This window comes from Eumetopias jubatus, unplaced genomic scaffold (assembly GCF_037043125.1).
Source record: "Eumetopias jubatus isolate StellerSeaLion01/CBP00866 unplaced genomic scaffold, mEumJub1_p1.0 scaffold_5, whole genome shotgun sequence".
NCBI classification, from domain to species: Eukaryota; Metazoa; Chordata; class Mammalia; order Carnivora; family Otariidae; genus Eumetopias; species Eumetopias jubatus.
In genome coordinates, this window is record NW_028274811.1 from 110,935,384 (window position 1) to 110,959,613 (window position 24,230).

Here is a 24,230-nt window from a genome sequence, read left to right on the forward strand (position 1 = left end):
GGCACCCAGAGAACAGGGATCGCAAGGCGACAGCCGACCAGCACGCAGGCAGGGTAACGAGATTCCGGGACTCGGTCGCGATGCGCCAGGCTGGCACATTCTCCGGGATTTAACTGAAGGCAGCACCGTCAATCGCTTCCCCTCGCCCCTAACCCTCTCAGGCCAGCCCAGGGGCATAAAGCCCAGCTCTCTCTACCCAAGATGCTCGCCCAACCTAACGGTCCGAGGCCAGCGCTCTGATCGCCACAGAAGATTTTTTTTCCTTGCATGGAGCTGGCCGTTTAAACAGAAAAACAGGGGTAAAAAAGAAAATATACCCACCCCAAACGTGCCTCCCCAGCGCCGCAGGGAGCCAACAGACAAGCTGGAGTTTAACAAACAGCAATACTCTTCGCGCTCCTGAAAAGCAGGGTTGGACGCTCTCCGTGGTGCTGAAACGCTTCGCGGTTGCCTCTGTCCGTGGTACCTACAAACCCCTCGTTCCAATTTCCCCTGGGGCTCTTCCTCCGCGCCCCGGTTCTCCACCTCCCCTTAGCATCTGGATTATTTTTTCAGTAGCGCTCGCTGGTTTTGTAAGTGCCGATTGGAAACATTTTTGCCCCCATAACTCGTGGACTACAAAGCACAAGGACCTGAAAAATGTACAGCTTCAATACTCTTCGACTCTACCTTTGGGAGACCATTGTATTCTTCAGGTATGCAATTTTCTACTGACCACATCGCTGTAATGGAAATGGGGGAAAGGAGCACTGAGGCTGACTCTGTCCGTGATCCCCCCATTTTGGGGGAGGGGGCTGTTGTATACCGCTGCAATCGGGTCTTTCCATCCCCCGCTCCCCCACCCCACCCCGCCCGCAGGGTGTCTGGCTTGTGCGTGGAGGTCTGAGACAGTCGCTGCTCTGGCAGCTGTTTGCCTGTTTTTTGTGATTTGTTTGTCCTTCCACCTGCTATACCCCTGCCCTATCACTGGCCCCCAGCCCCTCTGCATATTGGCTCTTACTGGGCTGAGGACTTTAAGGGGAATCTTTAGGAGTTACTCAGTTTAATTAGGACTGCATTCTCTCTAACCGCAGTGCCGAAAACCTCAGCTCTCCCGTCTGGGAGCCAAGTGACAACTAGCGGTGACGGGGAAGGTTGCACTCGAACTTGCTGGACACAGAACATTTTATTTTTCTCTCCTCTTTTGTTGTTGTTTTCTTTTTCTGCGGTGGGTGGGGGGGATGGCTGAGGCTTAGTGCTTGGAAACAATAGTGTTATGACCTCAGGTTGTAAAGCCCTGAGCTTGGGTGCAGAGTGAATCTACTTAGGAACAGATCCTGGGAAACGTTCCCTTTTGAAACTTTGACTCTTCCTCTCACCCACTCACCTTTTCAAACTCTACTTTGTTAGCTGCAGATCCTGAACTGATGGACAATTCTTGTTTGTTTTGTTTAATTTATGTCTGTCCCTCAGTCTGTAGCTGAGTTCCCTCACCCGTTATCTCCCAGGTTAAAATTTTCTGCCTAAAGGCTTAGCCTTCTATGCTAGTACAAGTGAAAAGTGAAAAATCACCTCTTCGGGAAGCATTGGAATAGATAGTCCTTTGTAAGTGGGTGAATCAGCCATCGTCAGAGATGGTTATGATAAATTCCATTTATATGAATTGAAAAAAATTTTTCTTCTTCCATGACCCGCAGGGATCATTAATCTTTCTCATTTTAGATACCTGCCTCTCATGTTTTACCACAGCATTGTATTAATAGTCATTTGAAAAACCCACTCTAGGTTATTTTTAAAAATAAGTAACCACCAAATATTATTTTCTCCATCATAAACCAGCAACTAATTCTTGGTTTTCCTTTTAACATTGTAGAGAATTCTCATATGAATTGTTGGTTTGACTAACCTGTCGATTGGTTTATTAAATGAATGACACCTCCCCCAGATCCCAGGTTGTAAGGGTCTATACGTCAACCACTCTTCATGTCTTTCTCTTGAGATGAAGAAAAAACCCCCTCCTTCCCTGCGATACCCAATGCCAAAGCTTCTAATCTCCAGCTCAAATAATTCTTTGATAGGCCATAGTCCTGCCCACAGCGCAGAATGCAAATAGTCAGGGAGTCAGATAGAATGAAAAAAGTGCAACAATCCAGGGCCTTGTGAATTGTAGTGAAATGTAGCTACTTTATGGGGGAAAGGGCAGGAAGTATCCTCTTAACAATATCAAATCCTTTCTCCCCTACATACATACAGAACTGTAAAATGCTTGGAGGTGGGGTACTTGGTAACATTTGTATGCAAATTGATTCTCTGTTTGGCTTACTGAGACAGAACTGAACCAGAAAGATTAAAGAGCAAATTAATAGGACCAAGCACATCACCCCCCATATGCACACCGATTCCTTTTTTCTTGATGAACAGTATGCTTGATTTTCTTCTCCCCGACATTGTCTTTCACAAAAGGGAGACACAGTCTAAAAGGTTTGCATTGTATTCATTTTGATAACACTATGAATCCACCGTGTTAATTCTTTAAGTAAACTGGTGGTGGCCCGTCAGAAAGGCTCACTCTACATCTCCTTCCCCTACATGTGTCAAGGCATATCTGAGCTACAATGTATATGGGATTCTGTGTTTATAAGGAAAGAAGAGTCATGACTCTGGAGAGCTGGGAAGGGATTGGTACTATTGCACTTTCAAAATACAGGAATGGCTACATCATCTGAGGAGTAAATGTTGTTTCAGAAATGTTCTGAAACATAAAATAATAAAACTAGGAATTGAACTAGGGAAATACCCTCAGGAATTTTTCAGAGAGATGGGGGAAAAAAGGTCAAAAGGAGGGAAAGTATTGTCTTTGTATAATTGGCACTTTCATTTCTAACTCTCTCATTTTTGAAATTTTAGGTAAAAATGCAGAAGTATTAAAATCTGGGGACTCAATAGAATTGTATGTGGGGGTGAATGGAGACGGGCAGCTCTCTAGCAGGTTCCATGTGAATAACCCTTTCTCCCCCAAGGGACAGGCACCCATGTTGGAATGAGCCAGTCCAATCATCTCAGGCACCCAGGTACTCCTTAGATTAAATGATGCCAGCTGATCACCTTGTTGGGGAAATCTGGGGGCCAGAAAAGGAAAGGCCATCAATAACAGAAGTACCGCTGCATCAGTACATAACCAGCAAACTGGCAATAATGACGGTAACACAAAACAACAATCGAAGTGAGCCAGAAATCTCAGATGGTGCCAACACAGAGAACAAATCGAGGCCTTAGACAGAGCTGAGGGGAGAGAGACATAGGGCACTGGGAGGCACACAGCATTGCAGTGCTCATCAACTGTGACCCCATAAGTAAAATGAGGTGATTTGGCTGAAGTTCCTGCTCTGGTATTTTAAAAGCCTATGGTTCTAAAATTCCATGAGTGACATTCTAGGATTCAATAACCTAAATTTTGTCTCTTTATTTTCAGTTGGAGATGGGGCTTTATATCCAGACTGGTCAAAAATAATAGGCAAAGATATGGTTTTTTTATGGTAGAAGCACATTCCTTTCAAACCTCCTTTTCAAGCCAAAGGGAACTTGCTTTGATTCCCAGAGCCTTTACAGTGCCTTATGGCTAGAAGGGCCCCAGGAAGACCCCAGAATTTTTTATCTTCTGAGTAATTCAAATAGACTCATAGCATAAAACATGTTTCTCAGTCCTGGCACTATTGACATTTTGAACTGGATAATCTTTATTAGGAGGGCTGTCCTGTGCATTGTAAGATGTTTAGCAGTGCCATGGCCCCAGCGGCACCCCCCCCCCAAGTCATGACAATCAAAAATGTCTCCAGACCTTGCCAAAAATCCTGCGGTGAGGGTTGGGGTGCAAAAATTATCTGCAGCTGAGAACCACCAGTATAGAATGACCAAATATTTAATCTGCTGTTCTGATGTACTAATTTTTTTTTAATGAAGAAAGAAGTCAAGTTTCCTTGAGAAAATGCTCCTTAAGAAACACACAAAGCACCCTAATGAAGCAAAAAGGGACCTAGCCCATGCATGCAAAGGGAATAAAGGTAGAGGAGATAAACCAAGCCTAATCCATGGCTGGCTTTCCCAGAAGATGATCAGCTTCTCTTTATGTGCCACTTCTACCTGCCATCCCAGTAGATGCTTCCTTGCACAGGGTTTTGTGCTAAATATGGCACTCATTTACGAAGAAAGGTCACTAAAACCTTGAAGGAAAGATGTTTCTATTCACACTTGGATCAAAAGAAACATGGCAAATAGATTGTTTCATATCATCCTGGAAAACCAGGTGAATGAATTTTCCTTTGAGGTGGCCCCTCTGGCTTCTCACTCTCCAAGCTGGCCAAGAGGGGCAGATGCCCACCTCAATCTTTTCCTCCTGGTAGCATAGCTGTATTTTCCCTCAAATCTTACCCACTGCATTTTGGGCACACAGAAAGTATCTAAGAGCTTCTGAAATGGACCAAGGATTCTTTTCCTAAGGAAAGAAGTTTCTTGGGCAAGTTTGCACCAGGGCCAATCAAAATGTCAGTCTACCCTCTTCTGGGAGCTTAGGAACCTTGAGTAAGAGAAAAGAAAGCATCACGTCTTTTATTTCCGAAGGACAGCTTAGACGAGGACCCTAGGCTGGTGTAAATAGAGTTATGAATTGGCACATAACTTCTGCATATTCGCAAAACTGGTGATGACCTATCAGGGGATATTTAGGAAATTTATTCTTGAGACCAACTTGTTATGAAAGAGGTTGCAAACATGTGGTACAGTGGAGGGAGCAGTTGGGCTGTGATTTGAAAAACCCCCATTCTAAAGTCAGCTCTGCCCCCGTCCTGCAGCATGGCTTTAACAAGTCTCTTTGCATCATGGGGACTCAATTTTCTCACCAATCAACTCAAATGACTGATTCCAACACCTCTAAGTTCCCTCCCACCTGGGATAAGGTCTTTATAAAAGAAAGAGGCCCATACCCACAAAGGCTCAAAATGAATTTGCTTCAGTGCCAACGCTGCCTTCCTTTCTTCACCAGGCATGTATTTATCATGTATGGAAGTGTCCGGTCCACAACCAGGCACTCTGTGGGGGGACAGAGGTAACAGATGCCAGAGTCCCTGTCCTTGCAGAAAGGGGAGACACTGCTCCCTTTAAAACTACATGAAAACCTTTTTCCTTCATCAGGGGGCCCACAGAACTCCTCTTCAGACAGCCCATGTACACGTCTTGCAACAGCATCGCATTTATGTGGGCGTCACTAACTTTATTTCCTTCATCAGCTGGCAGAAGCCAGAATCATGTTTCAGATGGCCTGCCTGGCCATCTTGACGCTATTCTGCAGGCTTTCTGCTGCTTTAGGCAAAGCAGCCCTGGCCCAAAGGGCAGGAGACCTGGGATCCAGAATTTAGCTAGGGCCATGACCTTGAGAGGGTTCCGTGACCTTTCTGGTCCTCAGTTTCCCCAGCTGTAAAATGAAGGGAATCAACAAATCACTCTCTCTAAAATCATTTTTAACTGTGCCAGTTAAGGATTATCTTCTTCCAATCTCCTCCGTGATAGAATAGTTTTGGTTACAAATATTGCTGCATATTTCAATTGTTATAAGAAATAGCAACGTTGCATTATATTCAGGCTCAAAAGTCTGAAAGAATTGAGGACCTCATTAAGCAACTTCACTGTGGAGGGTTATCCCACCCTAGATGGTGATACCCTAGATTATTGACAAGTCACATAAATATGTCCATTTCCCCAGGAAGCGCTTTGGATGATGAGAAAACATGGTGCTTGATTACTGTCCCCACAGAGCTGAGGAGTGGCATGAGAAAGAGACCAAAAGTTTCTATACTTTCACTGGGGATTCCATTTGGGTTTTTTCCTCCCCCCATAAAAGCTATGTTTGTAAAAATCTGTTTGCCAAATCCTATTCATCATTAACTTATTTTCCCCATCTTTATTAATCAAAGGCATACATAACTGCCAGAAATACTGAACATTATGGGATAAGCGATATCGCCACACTGAGTTGACCTAAGAGAAAACAAAAGTAAAGACACGTGATGCTTTTTAGTGAGTCCATAGAGCTTTGTCAGAAGTAAATATGCAATTTGTTAGAGTCTCTGAAATGTTTAAAATGGATTCTGAATCCTCATTACTATTTCATGAACTCCCTAGATATCCAGGGACCCCATTTGGGAAATATTAAATTTGATTTATTCTATACAGCTCCAAGAGAAGAAGTGGGTCAAATTGATGGATAATTATTTTAATGTACACACACAAATTCTAGTTCAATGTAATTTGGAAGTTTCTGGCAGATCCGTCAAGTGGTGCAATGGGCTGCCTTGGTGGTAGTAAGGGTCCCCTGTCACTGGAGGTATGAAATCAGAGAAATCCACCTCCCAGGAAGGATGTAGAAGAAATTCAAGCTGCTTTTGTGGAATGAGATTTATAATTTACTGCATTAAAGTAAATGAATGCAGGTCAGAGACAAATCTTCACAATACTGCTATTCCCTCCTTTCCTGACCCCCAAAGTACCATTCTGATCTTTGTAAGCTCTCTGGGCCATGCCATAAACACACTTTCACTCATCCCTTTTCATTCTTTAAAATGGATTGGTGATGAATAAATTGGGCAATGAACACGAGCATGCGCACGCGCACACACGATGCAACAAAGGATTATTAAACAGAAATCACCTGGTTATGTAAGAGGCTGATTTTAAGAAGTGAGAAAGACCTCAGAATAAGAAAATGTCAGAGCCAGAAAGACCACTAGAAAGTGCACTGTCTCCAGACAAGTCCATGGGCACGGACAGCGTTCACAGGACCGGTGGCCGGTATGGCTGAAGGCCTCTCAGCCCTGAACCCCAGCTGTCCCTCCTGAACCAGCCCTGTTAAGCCTAACACACAACTGAAAACACCATGGGGCCAGCCAGCAAATTCATGCAGAAAGCACACTGGAAGGGAACAATGCCCGGAGATGCTGAGGAGAGGGGCTTATCGGCAGTGCCTCTGCTTTGTAATGCAAGCCCTGATGAGGGGTGCCGGAGGCCCCAAAGCTTTTGAAACTCCTTATAAAGGATCCCTTTGTGATTTTCTGAAGTTGATATTGTCCGAGTCTCCTGAGGCTAATTCAGTGCAATTAGATTATCACTCTCTGCCTTTGGATCCGGCTGTTTCTTGGTGTCCGTTGCTAAACGAGTTTACCGTCTTAACAGGGAGCTGCTGACAGTCATTAATCCCAGCCGTGAAATGGGCAGCGCTTCGCTCTTGCCTCACATACGGGGCAACCCAGAGGCACCTAGAGTATAAGCCTCTGCTCCTTTCCTGGCAAGGTCCTCCTCAATTTCCCACCCATTCACCCCCAGAGAGTCGCACGTTCCTTCAGAGTATTTTAAGTGCCAACAGAATCATAGAGACTTAAGGCAAGTCTATAATTCAGCGGCTCTCAAATCTAGCTGTAAGGGGCTGGTCAAACATATAGTTTTCCCCCCTCCATACTAGACTCTTGAATCACAATCTCTCAGGAGGGGGACCCAGAAACTTGTAATGTTAGCAAGAGTCTCTAAATCAGTGCTTTTCAAACTTCAGTGTGTGTGTGAATCACTTGAGAATCTCATTGAGATGCTGATTCAAACTCAGGAGGTCAGGGGTGGGGCCAGAGAGGCTGCATTTCTAACAGGCCCCAGGTGATGCTGATGCTTCCATGGACTCAAGGTTTGAGGAGTAGGGCTCTAAATGATTCTGGCTGGGGACCCCTGACATAGATCAACCCTTTGATTTTGCAGATGAGGAGAGGACAAATGACTTCCCTAAGGTTATAGAGTGAATGGTGGAGCTCCCCAAGTCCTGCACAGTTCTATTCAGCCCCTAAACTGATTCCCCTGCATGTCACCTCTAAGGGTTCTGCCTCTGCACTTTCCTCCTTTGGCTCATAAACACAGACACACACCTCAGAGAGCTATCCCCATTCCCAAACTGGTGGTCTGGGCCCTGGAGTCCTAGTGTACCTGGGTATTCCGACCATGCGATGCTGGATAAGGAGAAGGGGCACCTGAGGAATGGGCTATGAATCCCAGCCCTGGGGGGCTCAAGGACACAGCAGTGAGTCTGTCGGGACTGAGGGAGGAGGTAGATCAAGGTGATCAGAAGGAGGAAATCTGTGGTTTCTCGCACCAAGGATGACCTCACTGATCAGTCTCCCTGTGCACATCACACTGTCAGCCCCACATAACTAGTGTACCATTTCGGACTCCCAGATGTTCAGAGTCTTGCCCCCTCCTACCATCTGTCTGACCTTGGGACCACGTCCTTCCTTCTTCTCTACCCATTTCGACCTATTATCCTTTCTGCAAAGCATATTATTATCTTAGACAACAAATAAAGTAACCGCTATGGTCTTCGGCCTTGGAGAGCTGTGGGTTGATGGCCGTGTGCTCAATTCTGCAGCACTGCCCGGCTCGGGAGGAACGCGGCACGGCCGCAGCAACCCTGGCGGCCAGGCGGACCTGCAGCACTCTCCTACACGCGCACTTGGCAGCTTAGCCAGTGTTTCACACTCACAATCCCATAGGAGCTTCCCAGTCACCTTAAAAAATAGATACAAGACAGTGGTTACTATCCCCATTTTAGAGTGAGAAAACTGAGATTTGGGGAAGTGACTTGCCTAAGACTATACACACACACACACACACACACACACACACACACATATATACATTCCAAGAGCTGCAGGTCTGATGAGCTGGTGCAGTCCACAGCCTAAGAGGCCCCCTCCCCCAGTGGGCCACAGTGGGAGGATGGAAAGGAGCCTACAAGAGAAGAGCTGGGAATTCTCCATCAGGCCTTCAGTTCGACAGCCATATTCTTCTGATTCTTAGCCAGATAGGTTATTTCTTTCTCTGTTCTTGATCATTTGTAATTGTACAATATATGTATACATTCCTTTTTTAAAAAATCTAATAACTAGACTTCAGCCTAAAAATCCCCTTTGATAGGATCTCCAGGTCCATCCCAGCTTTTGTTTCTTTAAGAGGTATTGTACTTGATAATTTTTATTCATCTACGTGTGTGTGTATGTGTATGGATGCATACACACACGTGTGCGTAACTATTGAAGGATACATATACTGTCATCTTGAGGAAGCATATTGCCTGTATCATTCTGCAATTTCTTTTGTGCACGTCTTACCACGTCTTGGGAAGCTTCACCTATGTAGGCATACAGTTCCACCTCATTCTTTTAACTAGTGCAGAGCATTTGATGTTACGTATACCCCTTGTTTTCCAGCCATCCCGCGACTGATGGGCATCTATACTTTCTTCTCAATTTCCCACTGCCATCAGTGCTGCAATAATCACAGTGTCCCTACATCTTTGTGAACACATGTGATGTTTTCCCAGGCAGATAACAAGAACAAGAAATGGAATTGCTAGGGCACAGAGTACGTGCATCTTTTATGCTAATAGATGCTGCAGGCTAACGTTCCTTTCTTCCCGAATCTTCCCTTCTTCCTCCCTCATGATGCTCCCTCTCAACCTGGGCTGCAACAATGCACTAATAATAGTTGTTACTCTTTATTGAGCATTTATTGAATGCCAGGTCCTGTGCTAACAACACCATGTGCCTTATCTCATAACCCCACAAAAATCTTTAGACATAAGTACTATTATATTCCCATTTACAGCTGATAAAACTTAGGCATAAAGAGGTTATGTAATTTGCCCAAGGTAAGACAACTACTAAGAGGCAAAGTCGGGATTCAAAACCAGGCTGACTCCAGAAAACATTCTCTTAACCACTGCACTGATATTGTTACTCCAAGAATGCACCAGGGAGGAGAGAGGGGAATGAAGTGGATGACGAAAACAGAGGTAGAAAGGAGATTAATTTCCCTCTCTAGATAATCAAGGGCTAATCTCTTTCAGATGGTTCTAGATCATCATAAAGTTAACGTACATCTATAAATAGATGTGAGTTTTCACTCTCCTCCCTTCACAGAGGAGGGAAATGGTACTGACTTCTGCCCCCATCACAGATGGACGTGGTCAGGGCTCTAAGGGCAGACAGGTCACTACAGTACCTTTCACCTTCATCCCACCATGAACAAAAGCCCTCGATTGAAGGAGCTGTCGAGGGTTCTGGAAGACAATGTCTGCCTGGGCTGGGAGGCCAGGAAGAAAAACAGCATAATCTGTGGCCCGTTTTTTTTTTTAAGTTTTTTTGAGAGAGAGAGAGAGTGCATGTGAGCAGGAGCAGGGAGGGGCAGAGGGAGGGAGAGAATCTTAAGCAGGCTCCACACTCAGCACAGAGCCTGGCAAGGGGCTCAATCTCACGACCCTGAGATCATGAGTCGGATGCTTAACCGACTGAGCCATCCAGGTGCCCTTAAAAATTTTTAATTGCCAGTCGTTAGTCCTCAGACCAAAGCCTCACATCCTAACCCACAAACACACAAGACTGAGAATACTCAGTTTCCCTTATTCTCCAGGGAGGGAGGTTGGAGAGGCAGCCCAAGCTCCAGCATTGAAGGTTTCGCCACAGACTCCAGATTGGCCGTTCCCAAAGCGTGGCCAAAGGGCTTCTCAGAACATCTCTAATCCAAGAAACCATGCCCAGGCCTGACGAGGGTGGCGGGAGCAGAATGGGGACAGGAAGCAAGGACTGGGCCAGCACTCCTCTGTAATCATGAGCGGCACTCCAGCCAGACCTGGCCTGTGGGAAGCCCGAACAATGCTGTCTCAGACACCTGTTTTCAATAGCTCTCTGAGTGACACCAGAGACTTCTCCAAGTGTATCCATAGCAGGCCTGCTGCTAATAGAAGAAAAAAATACAATAAAAACAAAGTCTCCTAATATCAACTCTTGAAATAAACTTGCTGGTTTGTTTACATTATAAGCATTACAGGTTTGCTATAAAATATTTAAACCACATAGGGAAATTGGATTCAAACTAAAATCCACAGAAATCTTACCCCCTGGGGCAAATCACTTAACAGTTTGATATTCAGCCTTCCAGATGGTTTTAATAACATAATGACAAAAACATGAGTGCTTACTATGTACCTGATATCTTTCTACAAGCTGTGTATTAAGCTACGTAAGCTTCAGAACAATCCTATAAAGCACTGTTCACCCCATTGTAGAGATGAGGTTACAGATGAGGAAACAGGGAGGTTAAATCATTTTCCTCGGGTTACCCACCTTGGAAATGGCAGTGCCGGATTGAAATCCAAGCAGTCTGGCTTCAGAGAGCTTTGACCTGCCGTGCTACACTAGGGAGCTGTTTCTGTTTTTCAGAAATGGGCTTATAGTAAACACCGTGCTCTGCAACTTCCTTTTTTCACTCAGCAATATGTTATCAGTGTGCATGCAGAGTTATCTCACCCGTTTGCATTCACGCTGCCCTTTGCTAAGCGTGCCAGGTTTTAGCAGGACAAAACTCCACTTGCCACAAACTCCACTTGCCACCATAAAGCCCCCACCTCCGTGTCCAGCCCTTTCCTTCACACAAACCAAATTACAGCCCAAACTGAACTTCTCACTGGTCTCTGTAGTATGCCCCTTATTCTCATCCCTGTACTATTCTCACATTGGTCCCTATCTCTCCATAAATCCAGAAAAAACCCTTCCCTCATTTCTGCCCTGAAAGGCACACCAACTGGCTCCGGATTCAAGCTCATTTGACTTTGAATCCTGCCTCGGTCACTTCCTTGCTGTATGACCTTGGCAGTTCACCCATCTTAAAAACTGAAGATAAGAGCTTCACCAATAGATCAATGAAGTTACCTTTCATGCACTTTTTCTGCACAGAGCATAAGCCCTTAATGAATGCCAATTTCTTCTGCACTTCTCTGAGATCCTATCCATGCCTCAAGGTCCAGCTCTAGCCTCACTGCCTCTGCGAGGCAGTCCCTGGACCACCACCATCCCCCAACTGGCCGTAGACTCTCCTTCCTGAATCCCCTGGGAGATGTAGGCATGCCCCTCAGCACTCAGGTCACTGTCAGTGGCCTTACATGCATTTGGGTGCCCTTCTAACTTCCCTACTGGACTGTAAGCCCTTCCAAGGCCAGGAACTTAATGCATTTTGTGGGACATGGGGAAGGGCAACAAGAAGATAAAGACACACCCCCTGATGCTTCCCAGAGTTTTCAACTTGTTCTACTTCTTCCTCACACATAGCAGTGACCCCGTGGTTCATGTATATTAGGTATTCAGTGCCTGTTGAGTTGAATTACTTGGTCCCCGCATGCCTGCTCCCCCATCATCTTCTTATTGGCTCTGCAGAAGCCCAGGACCAGAAGACTTCCAACCAGCCAACCCCAAAGCACTGCTGTGTCTCACTGTGACCCCTTTTTTGCTCTAAGACATGAGTCACAGTGAGAGTGAGCTGGACACGGTGGCTCAGCCCTGGCTCAGTAGCCAGTGAGGTGAGTTGCTCAGCTTTATCCTTGCTATCTGGCTGAGCATGTGAAAACTCTGGGCCTTTCAAAACATCTGAGCCATCACAGATCAAGCTGCTTCCCACCATGACCCAGGTCTGCAGAGAGGCCCCTTCCATAGGACAAGGCAAACTTCCTACAATGGTTTTTAATTGTGCAGAAAGCATGAACTTCATTAGAGATCATTTTCTTGGTGTGACCTAAAACATTTAGCAGAAAAGAGAAACTCTTGACAGGAGCCAAGAAAAGACTGTATCATATCCAGAGAGAAGGGGCTTGGAGGACTTTGTTGAATATGCCTTGGAATATAAAAAGGTATGCTTCCTAGAAAAAAGGGTGACAAGTTCCAATAAAAGGTGTAACTCCCATGCTGCCTCAAAATTGAACATCCTGGAGATGAGAACAGGATTTTCCTCCCCCTGCAATTCCTGCTCTGCCTTTGTCACTGAGTCTCAGTTCTTCTATGCTTATAAGAAGACTGGACTATATAAAGCCTATGGGTCTGTCCAGCTGTCATTGCATAATTCTTAAATTAAGTTGGCTCATAGAAGACCCAGCAGTTAAAAACTCTTGTGTATCAGTCAGATATATTCTGGAATCCTGGTTATATCACTTGATTGATACTTGTATGTCCTGGACAAAGATTGTTTTTAAGATTCCTAAGCCTCGGTTTTCCTCATCTGTAAAATGGCAATGATTAGTATCTAGTCCCCCCCACCCCCAAAAATCATCCTAAGGATTAAATGGGAGAAGGTATATAGAGTGTTAGCCATACATGTGGCACAAAGAAATTGTGCAAAGCAGGAAAACCATGATGACTATTATTAAAAGGGGATAGGTGCAGAGCATTATGGAGCATCAAGAAGAGTCTGTTTAACTTAGCCTGGAGGTGGGGAGACAGCACAAAGTTGAAGAAGCCAGGACACAAACTGGGCCACAAAGAATGACTAATTCACCAGGTGGCAATAGTGCCAGGAGAGAATGTTGCAGGCAGAGAGAGAAGGCTTGCAGAATAGGCAAGCTGGAGGACGGGGAGCTCAAGGACACTGGAGGAGCCAGCCATCCACTGGCACCCAGGCTCAGCCCAGTCCTGCTCTGCCCTGTTCCTTCCCATTGGGACTTTTATCAACTGGAAGCCTACCTGAGAGTGGACAATTTGCTCATTATCCCAAAAATACTTACTGAATTCCTACCATAAGCCAGTAATTGTTCTAAGTTCTGGGGACAGACACAGGGATGAACAGAACAGATGTAGTCCCTGCTCTCATGCAGCTTAACTTCTAGAGAGGTCTACAAACAAACAACTTGGTAAACTATAGATTTTCTGGTCATGGGCACTGCTACAAACCCAGTAAATCAGATGATGGGACAGAGACTAATCCACTGGAGTCCACCCCAGGCTGCTTACGCTTGCACATGCACACATCATCTCCCTTAAGATTTATATCATAGGGGGGCACCTGGGTGGCTCAGTCTGTTAAGCATCCAACTCTTGATTTTGGCTCAGGTCATGATCTCAGAGTCAAGAGATTGTGCCCTGCGTCAGGCTCCACACCCGGTGGGTAGTGTGCTTGAGATTCTCTCCCTCCCCCTCCTTCTGCCCCTTGCCCCACTCATGCTCTCTCTCTCTCTAAAATAAATAAAGTCTTACCAAAAAAAGACATATCATAGGGAGATGGGCAGGTGGGGAAAGTCCCTTTCTTTTTACTGATGAGGAAACTGAAACCCTGAGAGGAGCAGTGATTCATCTAAAATCTCATGGCCAATAAGTGCCACAGACAGGTGACCTCATTCCATGCAGAAAAAGTCAAAAATATCCAGGATAAAAGATTAAAATGGAGGGGGAATGCGGAGAGCAAGTAGCAAAACAGTATGTACAGTAAGATCCCATTTCTATTTTTTAATGTTTTATTGTTTTTATATGGGGAAAAAGAAGTCTAGAGAAATGGACCCAAAACTGTTTATAGTTGTTTTATCTCTTGAGAATGAGACTATGGGGGACTTTTATTTCCTACATTAAATATTTTGGTAATGCTTGAATGTGTCACAATATATATTACTTTTGAAAGCTGAAAAAAAAGATTTTTTCAAAAGAGGGTGTCACAATCAAACTTGGAGCCCACCTAAATAAAAGACACATGCACCAGGTAGGGAAAAAAGACATTTGGCGTGGTCTGAACCAGCATCCTGTTGATTGGTTTCTCCAAGTAAAAATGAGCCTAGAGGCTAAGACTATGTGGTGTATTTGAAGGAATTTTCTGAGCAAATGGAAGTTGCTTCCCCCACTTAAGTCACTGTGCTAGAAGTGAGATGTCATTGGAAAATGGAAGGCCAGAGTTATGTTATAGACTTGGGTTTTTAGAACAAGTGAGGGAGGGAAGGTATTTTCATCAGGGTAAATGAAGCCCTACCCAATTCTTTTTGTAATTTCATAAAATCCTCCTGGTCATTAAAAAAAAAAAACAAAACTTAGAGATGGAGAGAATTATCTGACTCAATCCTTTCAATTCCCAGGGAGGAACAGAGGCCAGAGGGAAAGGGATTTGTCTATAAAGTCAACAGTGAATTAATGTCCAGCCCAGACAAGGACTGAGGACTCTTAAGTCTCTTATCACTATGACAGTTTTCCCTTAAACCTAAAGATTGTTCCACTGGTGGTGTGCAAGACAAATTTCAATGGTACAGAATAATTTTCTTTCATTTTACTTATCATGAATTTTATTGGGGTACTGGAATTTACCACTTTCATTGTAATACTAGTAGTCTCTGTTACGCTAAAAAATCAAACTAAGGGTAAAATAAATAACAGTACATGAATTGGGTAAAATTTGTCATATGATATATAGGCAATTTGGGTTTGAAGAATGCTGTACTCTACCATTCCATCTTAGACACTGCCATTGGATTGAATGGAAAATACCAGAAGGACTTGGGAAACTCAGTTCTGAGTGAAGCCTAACTGTACCTCTAGGTCTCAAACATCTTCTCGGTGTGAGTCATGGACATGGGCTGCTCTATGAATTCAAATAGTTGGAGGAAAGATGGCACATTTGGGTAAAAAGTAGGCACATTCAGCAAACAGAGCACAGCAGGGACAAGGTCACCAACAAGTATCTATTGAAACTATATTCGTAGTTTTCTGTTCCCTTCTCATGTTAAAACATCTGTGACTCCCAATCCTTTATGAACAGAAATTCCTCTAAATAATACTTATAATATTATCAGATAACATGTATTTAGAATCTACTATATGCCAGGAACTTTTCTGAAAGCTCCATATCCATTAATTATGTAATCTTTAAAGCAACTCTATGAAGTAGGTACTATAATCATCCCCATTTTGTGGCTGATGCCAGATCGTGCCAAAGCAGTGATCTGACCATCAGGGACACTGTGAGGCCAATCCAGTTCAAAGTCTTCACAGGCAGAAGACATTGTACAATGTCAGCCCCAAATCCGGACTTGACCCCCGGGAAGACGTGAATAGACAGCAGCACTATATAAATGAGAACTATGGGTGCAAAGGAAAAATCTGGTACAAACCTCATATCCAGAGATGTGCTGGGGAAGAGTGGAGGAAGTAGAATCTCTGAGGAAGAAAAGTGAGAGACTCACCCCAAATCACAGCCCTTCCCAGTGAGGGAAGGAGGCAGGGAGAACTTGACAACATGCTTCCCTCTGTTCTGCTCCCCAAAATCCTGATTTTGTTTCCATCTGTCACCATGGATTCATGAAGAGACAAAAGAGGGTAAGAAATAATATGGGGCAGGACATAAAGAGGGGACAAGATGAGGGGTGGAGAAAAGGGGAGATAAGCAGAGAAATCAAAAGGGGAGAGTCTCCTCTGGGTTCAGCCAAGACCATTCTGTGTGAGTGTCCCTCCCTCTCTGGGCCACAGTATTCTCATCTGTGAAATGGATGGCGGACTGGACTAGCTGACTTTTAAGATCTCTCTCAGATCCATCATTCTAGGATTCAGAAACAAACGAAGGAAAAGGAAGAAGGTAGAAGACCAGAAGGGGAGAGAAGTGTAGGCAGGAAGAGGCAAACACTAAGGAGGAATGATGAAAGGGCGAGGAAACAAGAGGAGAAAGAAAAGAGGTATTTCCCAAATCAGTTGGAGTCGGCCATCTTGTTGAAAGAGAAGAAAGGATTCTCCTATCAAGAATTACAGCAGTAAAAGCTTTATCCTCAGGCAGTCAGCTCCAAGCCTCCCCCTGGTGGGGGCCATGGCTGGGGGTGGTGGGGGCCAGGGCTGTCTGAAGAACAGGGGCCAGAAGCAGCCCTGGGAGGCAGGCCGGGGCAACCTGGTTCTCCCTGTCTAGGAAGGAGGGCAGCCCCTCCTCCTCTGGGCCTGATAATGGACGACAATGATTAGCATATTCCCAGGTCTGAGGGATGTCCTGGGGAAACTAGAGGATGTGCCCAAGGGGGCTACAGCTATAACATTATCACATTGTGCCTGCAAGGGTGCAATCCTGGGAGCCACCCAACAGAGAAAATCCCAGGCCAGCAAGAGATCTTCCAAGTTCATCTTCTCCAACCTCCTGCCTGTAAGCATTCCTTCGCTAATAGCCCTGTGCCAAGGGAGTTAGTACAGGGTGACACTCAGTCTTATTCTCCAGTTTTCAGAGTTCTCTGGGCCGTCCCAGACCTTGAGGCCCTTGAAGACAAAGACAGTACCTCTGACTAATGGACTACCCCCTTAATGCACAGGGCACAGTGCTGCGCACACAGTGAGCTCTCCAATAATTGATCAGTAGGTGAAATGGTTCTCTTTTCTCTCCCCCAATAATATCTATTCTGTTGCTTAACGTTTCAGTCTAAACGTTCTTCCTTTTGTTTATTCCACTGCCCCTGTTTCAAAGTCCAACCTGTCATTTGCCTGAGAGTACAGAAGCTGGTAGATACGGGCCTCTGTGGAAGTGAGGGAGAATACCCACTCTGCAGGTGACAGCACCAAATCCGGACTTGACCCCCGGGAAGATGTGAATAGACAGCAGCACTATATAAATGAGAACCATGGGTACAAAGGAAAAGACCATAGATAATTGTTCACTTCACATACCATGAGCAACTTCTGTATGCCAGGTTCTTGGCTAAGCAATTGATTTGAATTTTTTTATTCTTCCCAACAATCCTAAAATTAGAATTAAGTATTCCTAGCTTACAGAAGAAGAAACTGAGGCTCAGAGATGCTAAGCAACTCTCAAGGCCCTTAAGTAAGGGGTAAAGTCACAGTTCTAGTCCACTCTTCCGCTGACTCATCCTTACAGCACGTTGCTCAGGGTTCAGCCTAATTCGTGAACACTTCCAGCAACAAGAAACATGCCACCTCCTAATGCTGCCCCTTCCATTACTGGGCAGCCCTCCTGGTCAACACGGTCTTTCCTCCCATGTATCAGGCAGCTGTCTCCCTCTCTGAAAGTCCCCTCCACCTTCCCTGGCCACCTGGCACAAGTCAGTGGGCTGTAAAAGGTACCTCAGCTATGGAATCCGAAAAATCTGGTTCTATTCCTACCTACCACCTACCAGCCATGGCACATTCTACCAAGGCACTTCTGCCATCTTCTGCCATCTGCACCTCGGTCTCTTCATCTGGCCAAAAGGAACACAACTATTCCTCCCATAGTGTTTGGGAGAGGATAAAATAAATAACACTTGCACAGGGCTGAACTCAGTGCCTGGCAAACACTAAATATTCAAGAACATTATTTTACAGAGTCCCTCTTCCCCACTGACAACCCGACAAAGATTTGTAAAAAATGATCTCTCTGCCTAAATCTTCTCTGAGCCAAACACCCACAGAGTCTTTAATTATTCCTTACAGGTCAATTTCAAGTTTGTTTACCAGCCCAGTTGTTCCTTTCTGGACCTGCTCCAACCTGTTAATGTCCCTCTTAAAATGCAGGGCCTACAGTGGAATATAATAAATTAGCCCAGATTTGAAGTGCAGCCCACATCCCTTCTTTCCTGCCCTATCTGCCTCTCTTAGTCTTTATATTTTTCTGGAGTTCTTCAGAATTATTAGGTGTAAGCCAGACAAGCATAAAACTTTAGTGAAGAATGTTTGAATCTCACAAAAACTTTAATTTTTATTTGTAATAATAGCGAACACACCAAGTGGTTTCTCTGTGTCTGGTACCACATCAGCATCTGACACGCATTTTCTCCTTCAACCCTGACAATCCCTCCTTTTTCTGATAAGGAAATAGATTTGAAGAGGCTAAGTGACTTGCCCAAGATCACTCAGCTTTGTGAGCCCACTACTCCAACCCCCCTCGCAAAGCAAGCACATGTGGGCCCCTTCTTATATCTAAGTACTCTCAGGGATAAAAAAAAATTGGATATTATACAGGCAGAAGACATAGGCAGGGGCAATTTTATATCAAAAAAAGAAATGTCTGGCACCGGCAACATTGGACTTCTGGACTACACTGTCACAAAGGTCTCTCCTTCTCCCCTCCAGCACATGCCAATGACTATGGCTTCCTGGGCAATCTGAGTTAAGGGAGAAAAAGGAAAAAGATAAAAGTGGTCATCTCTCTTCTTTTAACTTTCACTGTCCCACCATTTCCTTCAACCCTTGCCCCGAGCAGACTCCACCTTAAAAAGAATTTTCAATGAGGAGCCTGCTGGTCCTGGGGCTGGGGGAAATAGAAGCTCCTTCACACTGGTGTAGTTTTTCTGCCTTAGAACTAGTCATACTCTTTGACTCAGCAATTTTGCGTCTAGGACATGAACAGAGGTTTGTGACCAAGGGGGGTTTTCACAGCATCATTTATAATAGCTAAAAATTGAAAATAATACCAATGCCCATCAGTAGAGGGATAGCTAAGTGAGAGCTAACACAGCCACACACTGGCATAGGCAGTCATTTATAATCATGTTTCTAAAGGTTTAATAACAAGAGAAAATGCTCATTTAGAATCTTCAGCAAAAAAAAAAAAAAAGCAGGAAACAAAACCGATTATAATCTACAGAGGAAAAAAGAAAACCCAGAAGAAATTTACTAATATGCTAACAGTAGGTATCTAGATAATGGGATTTCCAGGTGGGTTTTAGTTTGTCTTTGAACCTGGTTGTATTTTTCCAATGTGCATTTATTGTTTTAACCATCAGAGGAAAATGTTATTTTTTAAAAGGGCTGAAAGAATCTGGTCTGAGGGCAGCCAGCCAGCTTGCGAAGAACAGTTTTTGCCACTGGACAGTTTCCATCTGTGCAGCACCAATTATTACTCTGTTACCATCAGATCATCTTAATCCTATTGATTGAAAAGCCAAAGTAATGCTATTAATTTACTACTTAACAGATAAATTACTAGGAGCATAGGAGAAGGATCCCCCAGAGTACTCCTTTAGGTGTGACAGTGCGTGGTCCTCGAACATTCAAGCACAAAGCCCAAAGAAGCTTCTAGAAGTCCATCTATTTATCCCTCATCAAAGAGCCTAGATCAACCAGTTCTCTCTGAATCAATAAAAATTTATTGGATATTTATGATGTGCCAGGTACCAAAACAAGCATTACAAAAGAATTACTTTACTCTTTACAACAACTCTATGAGAAGCAACCACTATTAACCCCACTTTACAGATGCAGAAACAAAGAGAGGGTAAGTGGTGTGTCCAAGGCCACACAGCTAATAAATGGCAGAGCCTGAGTTTGATGGCAGAGTCCACGGAGCACACCCCTGTTCCAGTCTGGAAGGGAGTTCTTATTTGGGTAGCACCTTATGCTTTCTTCAACATGGTTTCAAATAGTCATTTATAAGTTAGGACAGAAGGTATCTACATTCTATGGATGAGGAAACTGATGCTTAAATATGATGAAGGGCTGGCTCAAGGTCACACAAGAAAGGAACAGGCAGAAGTCAAACCAGGGATTTCTGACTCCGCATCTGTAGCCTTCCCCATTCCCTGGCTGCTCCTCTTTGCCTCTGAGACCTGCAGCAAGAAGCAGGAGGCAATGGAATTTGGCCTCCTGGGTGGGCCCCCTATTAGTTACAAAGAGGTGACCCTGCTGGAGGATCCCACAGGGTAGAAAGGAAAGAAACCGCAGAAGGAAAAGAAAGAAGCAGCAGTGACACTGCATTCCTTCTGCAATTAGCCCTCCTTCATCCTCAAACCAGGAAGGGGCACCTTGTCGTTCCCTCATCGTCCATCTATCTTCCTTTCGTCTCATTGGGTCCCAAGGGTTTCACTGACACATCCCCTGAATTCTCCTCATTCAGTGCTTCCTACAGAAACTTATACTAAACCACAGAGGAACAGAAACTTAACACAATGCATATTCCAGTTGAGTGAACTGTTTTAGCACATGTGAACAGCTGCTCCAAAACTTACACCAAAATTCCACCTCAGAGTCGTGTACCAATTCTGCCATCAGAGCACCTTGATTAGGTCATTTAAGCTCTCCAAGCCCTCGTGTCCTCATCTGAAAAATGGAGGAGAAACTGGTACCAACTTCATAGAGTTGCTGGATGGATTAGAAAGCGTGTATGGAAAAGTTCTTGGCTCTGTACGTGGCACCTAGAAAGTGTTGAAGCATTGATGGCGATCGCTATCACTGTTAGCTAACCTCTGAGTCCGTTTCCCTCTCTATAAGATGGAGATGGTCATCCCTACTGATTTTGTAAAGCCGTAATATACAGTCATTAACCTACAGCAAGTGTTCAATAAATGTCTTTTTTTTTAATGCACAAGATGACCAGGTCCCATAATTCTATGACTCCACTTCCTTCGTCTTCCCCAAGACTTTGGAACCTGCTGAGTGAGACAAAGAAGTTCCACCCCACTGAGCAGAGCTGCAGAGCTGCGTCTCTGCTTAGAGGATTCAGGGGAATGAACAAGGGCTATTTAGAGAAGTATTAGAGCCCTGGAGCTTCCGGAAAAACTCTGTATTTACATACAAATACCCACTTCAACTAAACCCTCTCAACTCACAGTTAAGTGTTCTCTTTCTGAAGACAAGTCACTCAGTTGATTAAAGGCAGCTTCACATTTGAATCCAAGTTGCTCTTTCTACAATTTAAGGTCATTCTTCCTCTGAGCCCAGGAAGGATTGTTTATTTTCTCAACATCCTCCTATAAAATCAGTCTCCTGGATGCTTAAGGGCCACACACATCCAAGCTCCACTCATGAAAACCTCTGTTTTCTCTGGGATAAATAGCCCCTTTTTGTTGATGCATTTCCTATGGCTTCATTGCAACGTGGCTTATTTTCCACTACAGGCCTGACCTGGTATCGACTTGGGAGGGAAAAATGATATGTCTTTTTCTAATAGGCCCAGATATTCAAGCACTTACATGTCTTCACGTAGGCCTTCCTCTTTTAGTTTGGGAGCTCACACAAAGTAAGGGCTAAGGCATATTCACTACTGATACAATTAAGAGAGAAGTTTATCAGGTCAGGTCTACCTGGAAAAGTTATTTGACCTCTGTGAACCTGTTTCCTCATCAGTAAAATGGAAATAATGACCCCCAACCCATAGGATTATATTAAGGACTAAATATTGAAAATAAAGCTCTTAGTGTAATGCCTGGTACTTTATAACTACTCAACACGGGCCAGCTATTATTATTATATTATTCATATTTTGCTCAGTCACCTGGTACAATCTCTGGCTTATAGTAGGCACTACATAAATAGTTTGGGATAAATAAGTAAACAAATGAAGTAATAAATTAATGGTAACTCAAAGGAGATGATCATAACCTCAAAGTGCCTAGAGAATGAAAAAGGCTGACTGCCCAGTGAAGGGAAAGAGCTTGTTTCCACAGCATCTGTAAAAGCATGGGGCCTTTGGCCATTCAAATGACACCTGCAGTTGGTACAGTCAGGTGTATTTTAAAGATGAGTGAACTGAGATGGAAAAAATTAAATGAAAGTCAAGCTAATGCCAGAGAAATTCTGAGAAACAATTTAATGAACAGCCAAGAAGGGATTGCCCATCCCCTTCCTGTCTTTTGTGAATGGCCAAATTGTCAGGATGCCCCAGACCACACCTGGAGATCCTGGTCATGTTATGGCTCTGCCATCCGAGACCCTGAGCAGGTCTCTCAACCTTCCAGTGGAACCTCCAAGTCATCACCTGTACACGGGGATGCTGTCATGGGCATGGGACAAGGAGCAAATGCAGTGACTGATTTGGAAGTGCCATATACATGGGAAGCATTATTTGTATGAGAGTGATCATCATATTGTTCTCAACGCACACTCTCTGATTCCCAGAGTTCCAGGAATTCCCACCGGTAGTTCCAAGAGTCATGCAAACATTTTATCATGAACCACAGTGGCTCCTCAGAGGAACTTTGCAATCATTATCACTTGGAAGAGTCAACAGAGTGTAGCAGTTAATAGTGTGGGCTTTAGAGGCCAGCTGACTGGTGGCGGTGACCTTTATAAGCTATACAACCTTGACTACACTTCTGAAAATGCAAGCGTCAGCTTCCTCATCTGTAAAATGGAGGTAATGATGTCATCTTCATAGGATTGTTGAGAAGATCAAATCCAGTGACACATGTAAAGTACCCAGCACACAGTAAGTGCTAAGTGATTGGGAACTATCCCTACCTTGAGCTAATACCATGTCTTTATCTGTTTTTATCCTGTTGGTTATTTCTCCTCAATATTTACACTCCCAGGTCTTGGCAACCTCAAATGACCAATCCCTGCTGATCAGAGCAATTTTTCTTCCCGAAACTTTTTGTCCAGAAGCCCTGAGCTCCATTCTCTGCAAAGACATACTTTTCCAGTGAGATTTATCTGATTAAAAAGAAAACTGCATTGAAGGTAATGAGAGTCGTTTGCTGTCCTGTCCAGCTCGTGGGATGCACGCTGATTACACAGGGCCTGCTAAGAGCTTTGACTCTGGCAGAGCAAACCCCATAGGCCTGTTCTTTAGCACTCAAGTCTCTGAAGGATCCCCCTGGATTCCTCACACTGTAACTCATTGCAGAATGACACGATGGTCAGAGGCACGGGAAAATTTCCCCAAGTGAGACATTTGTGGGCCGTCAGTGAAATGGTTGTTGTAGAACCGTAATTAGGCACCCATTTAACAAATATCTATTGAGCCCTGACCATGGGCCAGGCTCTATGCGTCATGGAAGGAGCCTGGAAGGAAGCGTGCAAACACCATTCTTGCAGGGTCTTGCCTACATAACCCCTCAATTGCCCCAGTCCTGAGGAAAAGGAAGGCTACAGAGTGGAAGGTTGAGCTTGAACCAGAAAACACCAAGGGCTGCTGTGATTCCAGCCTTGAAACCGACACGTGGAGTGAGGAGAGAGGTCAGTTAGGCAAATCCAGTGTGGTGTGCCTACCGCTAGATCACCACGCAAGTTTGAAGCCTTAATTGTCTTACTTGTAAAATGGGACAGACATCCTACTGCTCGGGCTGTTGGCAGGATAAAATGAGATAAAATATGTAATGCTGTTTCTTGTAACCAAACAAGAAAAATAAAAACACAGCTTTTTGGAAGTAAAATGAGTGGCTGTGGGGAGTATAGACTCCCTCTCCTAGAGGAGATCACCTACAGGATTTGATGACCTATAGGAAATTCTACCCTCAACGGACTGGGTTTGAGGCTCTGTGATGCTATAGCAGGGCCAGGACTAGGGTGAGACAAGTGAGGCACCCGGAACACCACATTTAAAGAGGGGCTCACTCTCAGGCCCCTGCAAGGGCACACACAACCCTGAGAATGAGTGCCTCCCTCAATTTCCCAAGGAGCCTCCTCCCCTCCCCCCTGCTGCCAGCCTGCTTTGTGGAGAGACAGAAAATAAAGCAGAAGAGTTGGCAG

General features: G+C 44.5%; 1 protein-coding gene across 2 annotated transcripts in view; it reads left to right on the plus strand.

Annotated features, from left to right (window-relative positions):
- Positions 1-639: 639 nt before the first annotated feature.
- GLRA1 (glycine receptor alpha 1) overlaps positions 640-24,230 on the plus strand; it is a 78,789-nt gene continuing 55,198 nt past the window's right edge. For both annotated transcript variants that reach the window (XM_028106487.1, XM_028106488.1), the window contains exon 1: positions 640-695. In XM_028106487.1, the coding sequence (XP_027962288.1) occupies positions 640-695 (56 nt within the window). The remainder of the gene's footprint in view (positions 696-24,230) is intronic.